This window comes from Ranitomeya variabilis, chromosome 6 (genome assembly GCF_051348905.1).
Source record: "Ranitomeya variabilis isolate aRanVar5 chromosome 6, aRanVar5.hap1, whole genome shotgun sequence".
NCBI lineage: Eukaryota > Metazoa > Chordata > Amphibia > Anura > Dendrobatidae > Ranitomeya > Ranitomeya variabilis.
This window is the reverse complement of record NC_135237.1, coordinates 106,110,822-106,122,158: the sequence shown is the minus strand read 5'-3', so window position 1 is coordinate 106,122,158 and position 11,337 is coordinate 106,110,822. Positions and strand designations below refer to the sequence as shown.

At 40.3% G+C, this 11,337-nt stretch overlaps 1 protein-coding gene across 2 annotated transcripts in view; it reads right to left on the bottom strand.

The window, feature by feature from the left end:
• Positions 1 to 303: 303 nt before the first annotated feature.
• Positions 304 to 11,337, bottom strand: part of KCNH8 (potassium voltage-gated channel subfamily H member 8) — a 728,911-nt gene continuing 717,877 nt past the window's right edge. For both annotated transcript variants that reach the window (XM_077268880.1, XM_077268882.1), the window contains one exon: positions 304 to 2,857. In XM_077268880.1, the coding sequence (XP_077124995.1) occupies positions 2,132 to 2,857 (726 nt within the window). In that variant the 3' untranslated portion in view covers positions 304 to 2,131. The remainder of the gene's footprint in view (positions 2,858 to 11,337) is intronic.

Below are 11,337 nucleotides of genomic sequence, written 5' to 3'. Positions count from 1 at the left end.
TCTGACAAACTGAACATTTTCCAATGGTCTCTTAATTTTTGCCAGACCTGTGTTATTTGGGAGTAGAGATGAGCGGACATGTGGATATTCGGGTTCGTCAGGTTCAACTGAACTTTAGTCCAAAGTTTGGTTTGGGTACTAGAACTCTACCCGAACTTGAACCCAAACCCCGAACAGAAACCCATAGAAGTAAATTGGACCTAAACTTTGGTGCTATAGATTTGTTGTAGTAAGGGCTAGGAGGCTGCCAAAGGAAGAAGTGTACCCCCCACAGGATCTCTCCCTCTCTCCATCCGAACTCTGAAAACTAAAATGGACTTCCGGGAAAAGTTTGAGTTCGGAATTCAACACTGGTACGAACCCCAAACTTTGCAGTTTGGGTTCACTCATCTCTAGTTGAAAGTTTAAATTGATTGTCCCATGAGAGAGATTCATGGCATATTTTAGGCTACATCACAGATATTTGATGGATGTGGCTACGACCTTCCTCATCTATCTTCAACACATGAGTCCACCAATCTCCAAATGAAGCTGTTGCTCGACATCCAGTACATCAGGAGTGGCTGCACATCCATCAATACTCTCCATTCATTGCTATGCAAGTATGGGACACAATTGAACAAATATAATAAAATGAGCAGGACGCAGGGAAAATCCATTTTTGCTCTAATTTTTTAGAGATGAAAAACTAAAGCTATACATACAGTAGCTAAAATGTTGAGATATATTTATTTCATAAAAGTCAGACACTGAACTTATTTCATCTTTGGTTAAAAATTTTATTTTCTTTCTTCAGCCTGTTAAAGCAAAATAAAAAAACAAAACAAAGCAAAAAGGTGACACTACACAGCCTGGTGACAAGGTTTCTAGAAGCTACCATAAATCAACCAAAATAGAGATGACTTAAAATATAAACTAGACACTTATGGAAATAATTAAGCTGCGAGCAAAATCATGTTTTTATGATGTAAGGTATATATCTTTTGGTGAATGAAGCTTGTAGTGTTTAATCATGTTTATACACTGAGGCTCTGCTCACAATAGCATCATTGCTTTTATCTCTAATGGAGCTAAGATATTTATTCTGGATAAATATGGATGAGGTCCATCAGGTTTCTATTGGGAATAAAATAAAAATGTAACCAGAGCCTTACAATTATAGTATCTCTTACTTTTCTTTTTTCCCATTCTTGCCACAAATTACCATCTAAAGCCTAAAAATATAAGGATTAAACACAAATAAAAATAAAACAAAGATTTTAAATATTTTTCAATATGGTCAAATATGGTTAAAGTTTTCATTTTATCAATGTATAAAACCGCTTTTAGCTCTATGTTATAATATTTCAGAGTAGCTTGGCATGTTTTATATATATATAGTTAGTAAAGTATCTGTTGGATACATTCATTCACCTTACATGCAAAACGGGATAATATATTAGCTATGTACATTTTTTTTGTAATAATAAATTAATTCAGTATGCATAAGAATTGTGCATTTCTCTTGAAAACTGCAAGCTTTTACCAAAAAAGACATTTAGTTATAAATAGGTTACATACTTTAAATACGTATTTCATACCAAGAATATAAAAATAGCATTTTTTTTCTGATAAATAAATTAAGAGGTTTCATTAAAATGACAAATAACGTGCAACAACTAACCACCATCTACCAATTCTATTTGGTTGATTGTCTAGGAGATGACATGCAGCGAAAATTGTCCCTATGTCGTCTCTGAACTGACAAATAGACAGCAGGAGTCATGGTTACCTGAAGCAAGCATTGACAGTGCTATTGTTTGCAAATGACAGTCAGGCACTCAGGAAAGAGCGTTTGCTTTGTGATACAATAACTCCCTATGACATTTGTGGTCATGTGTTCTTTGTGTATGATTCCCAGCTGTTTTGACCCTTAGGTTCTTCGGTCTTTAACAAAAGTCTGACTTATAGACCCACAGCTTACATAAGTAACAAAACACACCCACCACACTCGTAGATACATATGGTGAGCTACTGTGCTTATTTTTATTTTAATAAATTCTCAAACATTTTTCAAAATATTTCTTTGCAGTCTCATGCATAAATCGTTACCACTTTGATGCTTCTGTTATATGTCGATTATTAGTTATCACTATACATTTATGGCTTTGTCATCTTTATATTCTATCGTACTTGTAACAACGTCACTTGGGTAATCCTCCGTAGACTGTCCTGGTGACATTACAGTTGTCCCTTCTACATCCCAAGAACCTGGCAAGTTTTCAAGGCTTAGTGAACTAATTGCTCCTTGGCTGAATCCTTCTTCAGATCTACTGGGCAGCACCAGCTGCAGAGAAGTGTCAGAAGACGAACATATAGATGGAGAAAGAGTTGCAGATATAGACTGCAGAGGAGTTAATGTGGTATCCGAAGGAGGAGAGGTGCACTTTAAATATGGCAAATGCTCTGCCTGAATTACTTGATAATGTGAAGGAGAATATCCAAGGCTTGAAGTATAATAATATTCGCCTTCTAATGTATTGTCTATGTTTGAGACATTTCTTTGGGGGCTACTTCCTACACTTGCAGAATCCAAATTCCATAGGTCAGATACAACTGTACCTTGGCATAGTTGTGTTGGGGTTCCGATCAAGGTTTCATCCTGTGTTTGCATGCACTGTTGACTTGTCGTCCATGTCATTCGAGTCTGCATCTGATCCATTGGGGAACCTATTGTAGTTCCCATTGCTTCCAGCACTGTGCCATATGTTGAATAGTATCCAACAGGTCGTTGAACTGCTAGAAGGTTTTCTAAAATATTCATGACAATCTTCATATCTTTGCTCAACTGAGATACTTCATGGGTTAATGTACTAACCTAGGAAAAGAACAAAACATTTCACAAAATATGCTAATAAAATAAGTTCATTTTGCAGTAATTACAGTTATTTCTTATAGCCTGAAAGTATGATTATATTTTAGTATATATACATCCTTTATTGATATTCCTAAGTCACAATGTCAAGAATGACCCCATCACCTTTCCATGCAATTTCCATGAAAATTTTATGAAAAAACTGCTCAATAGAAATCTGTCAGCAGGACTTCCCAATGCAAAAAATGTATATGCGCATATAGCTCTTTCAAAGAAAAGTAGAGTATTACCTTTACCTGGCCAGTCTGTTCCTCCATTAGATCTAGTAGATCTGGAGCTTCTGTCACTCCAGATCTATTTCCTGCCCAACATCAACCCCACTTACTTGAATGATGGCTACTTTGTCTGAAGTCACAAGGCATATAGACTACGAGTCAAGCAGGAAGAGGTGATGCTGGGTGGGAAATAGAGCTGGAGAGACAAAGGTTTCAGATTTATAGTTTCATTTTTTATCAATTCAAATTCTGATTTTTCTGTAATGGAGGCACTGACTGGCCAAGTAAAGGTATTGCTGAACGTGTTTTGAAAGAGTTAGGTGCATATATACTATAAATAATTTGGGTGTCAGGGGGTGAAATCCTGTTGACAGATTCCATTTAAAGATACATAACACATTGCCAATTCCACTATTTTGCCAAGCCATAATACACAATATGACTATTTAGTAAATTACACTGACTTTTTAACCCATTCACCTTGCAGCCAGTTTTAACATTCCCCAATTAAAAAATGGGGCTTTGTCACTTTGTTTGCTAATAACCTTAGAATGTTACTTCCAATGCCAGTGTTTTTTTGTGTGGTCCCTTACATTTTAGTGATAATTTTAGGTTGATATGCCTTTTCTTTATTTATAAAAATATCTGAAATATGCAAACATTTTGAAAAATTAGCAATCTTTAAACTTTTATTATTTACATTCTTAAAACAGTTTGTTAAACCACACACAAGAGTTAATCTGTAGCATTTACCAGATGTCTAGTTTAGGTTGGTATACTTTTTTAAACACACATTTATTTAGTTAGAATGTTAGCAGGCTTATCAGCAATTGTTTACATTTTTAAGAAATTTTTCAAAATCCAGATAAGTTCTTAAGTGGCTTTGAAGGGCAGATAGTGCCTTGTGAAAGTATTCGGCTCCCTGGATCTTTTCAACCTTTTCCCACATATCATGCTTCAAACATAAAGATGCCAAATGTAAATTTTTGGTGAAGAATCAACAACAAGTGAAACACAATTGTGAAGTTAAATGAAAACATTTACATTTTTTGTGGAAAATAAAAAACTGAAAAGTGGGGCGTGCAATATTATTCGGCCCCTTTAACTTGATACTTTGTTGCACCACCTTTTGCTGCACTTACAGCTGCAAGTCGCTTGGGGTATGTCTCTATCAGTTTTTTACATTGAGAGACTGAAATTCTTGCCCATTCTTCCTGTGCAAACAGCTCGAGCTCAGTGAGGTTTGATGGAGATCCTTTGTGAACAACAGTTTTCAGCTCTTTCCACAGATTCTCGATTGGATTGAGGTCTGGACTTTGACTTGGCCATTCTAACACCTGGATACATTTATTTGTGAACCATTCCATTGTAGATTTTGCATTATGTTTGGGATCATTGTCTTGTTGGAAGACAAATCTCCGTCCCAGTCTCAGGTCTTTTGCAGACTCCAACAGATTTTCTTCAAGAATGGTCCTGTATTTGGCTCCATCCATCTTCCCATCAATTTTAACCATCTTCCCTGTCCCTGCTGAAGAAAAGCAGGCCCAAACCATGATGCTGCCACCACCATGTTTGACAGTGGGGATGGTGTGTTCAGGGTGATGAGCTGTGTTGCCTTTACGCCAAACATATCGTTTGGCATTGTTGCCAAAAAGTTTGATTTTGGTTTCATCTGACCAGAGCACCTTCTTCCACATGTTTGGTGAGTCTCCCAGGTGGCTTGTTGCAAACTTTAAACAACACATTTTATGGATATCTTTGAGAAATGGCTTTCTTTTTGCCACTCTTCCATAAAAACCAGATTTGTGCATTGTACAATTGATTGTTGTCCTAGGGACAGACTGTCCCACCTCAGCTGTAGATCTCTGCAGTTTATCCAGAGTGATCATGGGCCTCTTGGCTGCATCTCTGATCAGTCTTCTCCTTGTTTGAGATGAAAGTTTAGAGGGACGGCCGAGTCTTGGTAGATTTGCAGTGGTATGATACTCCTTCAATTTCAATATGATTGCTTACACAGTGCTCCTTGGAAGTTTTGGAAATCATTTTGTATCCAGATTTGGCTTTAAACTTTTCCGCAACAGTATCACGAACCTGCCTGTTGTGTTCCTTGGTCTTCTTGATGCTCTCTGTGCTTCAAACAGAACTCTGAGACTATCACAGAGCAGGTGCATTTATACTGAGACTTGATTACACACAGGTGGATTATATTCATCACCAATAGGCATTTTGGACAACATTGGATCATTCAGAGATCCACTATGAAACTCTGGAGTGAGTTTGCTGCACTGAAAGTAAAGGGGCCGAATAATATTGCACGCCCCACTTTTTAGTTTTGATTTTCCACAAAAATGTAAGATAAGCAATACATTTCGTTCAACTTCACAATTGTGTTTCACTTGTTGTTGATTCTTCACCAAAAATTTACATTTGGTATCTTTATGTTTGAAGCATGATATGTGGTAAAAGGTTGAAAAGTTCCAGGGAACGAATACTTTCGCAAGGCACTGTACATATTATAATCAGGGATGAGCAGACCCGTGGAAGTTCAGGGTCTGGTGCCCGACCAAAACTTTAGTCGAAAGTTCAGTTCAGATACCAGAACCAGATACTTGAACCAGAACCTGAACCCCATTGAAAACAATGGAGACAAAACTTTGGTTTTGGAAAAATATCTGTCTCTCTCTCACTTCAGCGCTTAGTATTGGACACTAACTGTCCAGTACGAACTTTTAAGCTTGGGTTTGCTCATCTCTAATTAGAATCTCCCCTGTCCCTGACAAATTACCAGATTTTACAAAATGCACCCTTTGAAGTATTTAAAACCAAATTCAGTAAGATTACCAATCCTTCATGTACTTCTTTAATGCAAAGTATAACTAAAAAAAAAATTGCCACTAACAGTTTATTTTAAGCACACATTTTTAATTTTTACAAACAGTAACAGGAGAAAAAGTCTCCACAATTTTGTACACAATTTCTCCTGAGTGAGTACTTTATGTTTTTTAAAAATGATTTCATTGAAGACATTTTTTAAAACAGTAAATAAATATTTAAGTGTTTTTCTTTATATTTTGTAGGCATTTTATATACCTGTAGATCAATTAGGGCTCTGGTTCCTGAGACCCACACTATTCACTCAAAAGATGGCTGAAAAATGTGCCTGAGGTGTGTGCAGCTTGGAAGGTATGCAGCCTAAGACTTTCCATAAGCCTCTCTGTGCTCACACTTAGGCAGGAGTTTTGCATTCCAGCCTCTTAAACTGCACATTTATCATCCGTGCTTTGAGCAATTTTTGAAGATCTCAAGACCAGACCCCACCAATCTACAGGCCTAAAAAATATAGAAAAACACTTAAAACCTAAGTTTCCCTTTAATTTTCACAAGAGGTAATGAGTGACAGTAGCCTTCAATTTGTTACGCAAGTTCTCTCAAGTATGGCAATACTCTATGTGCAAGAGATAAAGATCAGGTACTTCTTTTGGAGATGAGGAGAGCAACCTTTAGGGTATGTGCACACGTTCAGGATTTCTTGCAGAAATTTCCTGAAGAAAACCGGAAATTTTCTGCAAGAAATCCGCATTTTTTTTTTGCGTTTTTTTTGCGTTTTTTTTTCGTTTTTTTCGCGTTTTTTTAGCATTCTGCAAGCGTAATTAGCTTGCAGAATGCTAAAGTTTTCCAAGCGATCTGTAGCATCGCTTGGAAAACTGACTGACAGGTTGGTCACACTTGTCAAACATAGCGTTTGACAAGTGTGACCAACTTTTTACTATAGATGCAGCTTATGCAGCATCTATAGTAAAAGATAGAATGTTTAAAAATAATAAAAAAAATAAAAAAATGCTTATACTCACCCAGACATCTCCTCAGCGGCGTCCGGCTCCTCTTCCTATAGCTGGTCTGTGCGCACAGGACCTTCCGTGACGTCACGGTCACGTGAGCGGTCACATGACCGCTCACGACCAATCACAGAACAGTGACGTCATCGGCAGGTCTTTCGCCGCACACCAGCTACAGGAACTGAACGGCAGCGTGCAGTGGAGGCGGGAAGACATCGAGGGTGAGTATAGGACTGTTTTTTATTTTAATTCTTATTTTTTTGACCACTTATATGGTGCCCAGTGCGTGGAGGAGAGTCTCCTCTCCTCCACCCTGGGTACCAACCGCACATAATCTGCTTACTTCCCGCATCGTGGGCACAGCCCCGTGCGGGAAGTAAGCAGATCAATGGACCCCTAGGTGTGCGGAATCCCCTGCAATTCCGCATTTTAATGAACATGTTGCTTTTTTTTCCGCGATGCGATTTTTTCGCGGAAAAAAAGGCTACATTTGCACAAAAAATGCGGAATACACTTAAAATAATAGGAGGCATATGTAAGCGTTTTTTTCGCGTTTTTATCACGTTTTTATAGCGAAAAAACGCGAAAAAAACGTGAAAAATACTGAACGTGTGCACATGGCCTTAATGGTGCAATCCAGAAAACTAATGTTTCAGTCAACTTTAGAACTTCATCAGACTATAAAATAATAGATGTAAATATAAATATGTGGATACAAGTGTTCATGACTCATCTTAAAATCAATGTAGAAATACAAAATAACAAAGCTGTCTATCCATCTATCTTCTATGTATAACGTATGTTTACGTCTTGGGTACCTTTGCTGCTACTGCTCCAATAGAAATATAGCAATTTGTAAAGAATGATGTTGCACTGGAATGACAGCATATCCTCATTACAAACGTAAACTCAGTTGTCAGACTCCAAGGTAATGTGACAGGTACATTATTTGCTGACATTGAAAGTTAAAAATGCCACCAATTAGTCTGAATAATACAAAGGCTTAGTTATCTGATTTCTGATGCACATTTGACTGTAGGATAAAAATGTGGACAAGTAAGACCATTTTTGCAGGCATTAACATTGTGACACTGATTTTTCTAATAATATGATTACATGGTTATTTTTATCTTAAATCCTTTGCTATCATTTTTCAGAACAGCTTATTTTTCTGTGCATCCACTATATTGTATGTAATGTACAGCAGGACTTTAGTAGAGTTAACAGTAGAGATGAGCAAATTTGCTCGGGTTTCCTCTTATTCGGCAAGCTGCAGAGGGAACCCGGCTTCCTGGATGATTCCGGCTGATCAGTTGATCGTCGCCGCAGCTGCATGTGTCATGGCTGTGTCACAGTCACGACACATGCATGAAGAGCCTGTTTGTTGGGATCCCCATGCATGTGTTGTGACTGTGACACAGCCTCGACACATGCAGCTACTGCGCCGATCAGCTTGCCGAATAAAAAGGAACCAGAACAAATTCGCTCATCTCTAGTTAACAGTATAACTGTGTTATCTGTAACTAAAGTGATCTGTATAAACTGTATCTAGTCCTAATCTACCAACTTTGACAAACATAAATAGCTAGCCAGAATTTTTAGTCTACTTTTTCCTGTGATCAATAGTGTAAACACAAGGATAGCACTACTGGTGAATATGCTTGGCAGGGACACTCCTACTACTTGTAATTATAGCGAACTTGTCCTGCCCTAAAATGCTATTGGCATACAGATGTAAGGTTAATCTCCAGGTTAATAGCATTAAAATGCTGTCTTACTGAAGGTGCTACTACTGGGAGAACATGAAGTTTATTCCTTCTAGGATCTGCTCGCTTTCACTCATAAAGGCGTGCATGATGCATCTACAGTAATCACTCACAGCTAGCTACTATTTTACACCAGCTTATGCACCTGCAGCACTTCATTCTTTTTTATCTCTTTTTAATTTGTTGAATTTGATAGTTTTTGAGACTTTTGATAACGACATTATGGCTGGAGTCACACTAGCGTTGAATATGGACGAGTGCTATATGAGAAAACATCTCACAGCACTCGGACCACTGTTAATCTATGGGGCAGCTCCCATCACCATTTTATTTCTCGTGCGTATTCAGAGTGCGAGTGAAATCGCAGCATGCTGTGATTGTACACGTATATCGCCCGAGTCTCGCCAATGCAAGTCTATGGGTGCGAGAAAAAAATCTGACACCACACGGACCATCAGTGTGACTTGTGAGAAATAAGCACAGATTTTCCTCATTTCAGCCCATTGAGCCATTAAATTCAATAGGGAAAAGCAGTGAGAAATGTAAAGCCATACGCATGTCATACGGATGTCATACGGATACAAAGGTGTGAGAAAATCGCATCATTGCATTGCAAACGGATTACACACGGATGACCATATGGAGAACAATCGTGCTACTCTCGGCCGAGAAAATCGAACTGATTTTTCATATGTTAAGTGTGACTCCGGCCTATTGCTCATTTTATCACTTGTGATTGATCCTCTTATGCTTATGATATGTGTGTGTGCCATTTTAAAGTTTAACCCCTTAATCCCATATGATGTACTATCCCGTCAAGGTGACCTGGGACTTAATTCCCAGTGACGGGATAGTACGTCATACAGTTAAAATGCGACATCGTGACTTAAGTCGCGGTGTGATCGCATTAAATTTCCGGCGCCATCTTACCTGCAGGAAGATGGCGTTGGCATCCCAGGGCCTGGCTCCGCCCCCCAGGCCTCATGATCGCTGTGATTGGCTGTTCAATTCTGAATAGCCAATCACAGCGTTTCTCATTGTTTCAGCCAATTGGAGCTGCTGAAACAATGAGGTCCCAGGCTAGGATCGAGTACCAATGTACTCGATCCCAGGGACGATGCCTGGCAACACCAGGCACTGGCAAAAGACCCCCGGATTGGCGCGATTGCCGATCAAATCGATCACGTCAATCGCAGGGCACAGCGGCGGTATTACCGCACTGTGCCCTGCTGTGCCCTGATGTACCCGGCTGTACCCTGCTGTAGCGGCCTGGATCCGTGTTGCAATTGCACCAATCACAGGCCAGAGACTAGTGCAGGCCCAGCAGGGCCTGCAGAAGCTGATTGGCATGATCGATGCTATCGATGAACGTGCCAATCACAGGGCACAGCGGCGGTCACGTTGTGACCACTGTGTGCCCTGCTGGTGACCTGGCTGTGACCTGCCTAGGATCGGAGGGATCCTAGGCAGTTGCCATGGTCACCAGGGCCTGCAGGGATTGGTGGAATCGATGTTAATGACAGCTCACAGCAGCGGTGTGACCACTCTGTGACCTGTCTGTCACCTGCAGGTGACCTGTCTGACCGCTCTGCAGGGGTCCCCACTCTAGCTGAGGACTCCTGCAGAGCGGTCACACAGCCAGATCTTGTCTTGCTGGGCCTTGTGGTGCTACAGAAGCCTGTAACACCACAATCCACTGCATTAGAAAAGAGCGAAAGAAAGAAGAAAGAAAACCAAAGAAAGAAGAAAGAAAACCGAAGACAGAAGAGAGACTACAAACGTAAGTGCTAACAGCCCCTACCCGATCTCTCTTCACCCCCCAAATCCCCCCATCCCCCCTTCCCCCTCTTTTTTAACCCCCTTTGTCCCTCTTTGCGCTGCCTCCATGCGCACGTTTAGCAGCCGCCGAGCGTTGATTGGTGACGCAGTTCACCCATCAACACTCGTGCTCGCTTTTTTCATCAGCCCTTTTTGCCCAATTCCGTACACCCATCCCGCAGCCGCCAAACTTTGATAAGTGATGCAGTTCACTTATCAGAGCTTATGCCTGCCGTTTCCTTTTTTTTTTTCACCACACCTGTGCGCACACCCAGCAGCCGCCGAACTTTGATAAGTGACGCGGTTCACTTATCAAAGCTCTCGTTCCTGCAGTTTTCTTTTTTTTTCACATCTCTGTGCGCTCACCCAGCCGCTGTGTCTAACCCGTGCCTTCCTTTTCTTTTCTTTTTTTTCACATCTCCATGCGCTCACCCAGCCGCCGTGTCTTACCCGTGCCTTCCTTTTTTTTTTTTTCACATCTCCGTGCGCTCACCCAGCCGCCGCATCTAACCCGTGCCTTCCTTTTCTTTTTTTTTACATCTCCTTGCACTCATCCAGCCGCCGCGTCTAACCCGTGCCTTCCTTTTCTTTTTTTTTCACATCTCCGTGCGCTCACCCAGCTGCCACGTCTAACCCATGCCTTCCTTTTCTTTTTTCACATCTCTGTGCGCACACCCAGCAGCCGCTGAACTTTGATAAGTGACGCGGTTCACTTATCAGAGCTCTCGTGCCTGCCATTTTTTTTTTCACTTCCCCGTTCGCACACCCAGCAGCGGCCAAACTTTGAT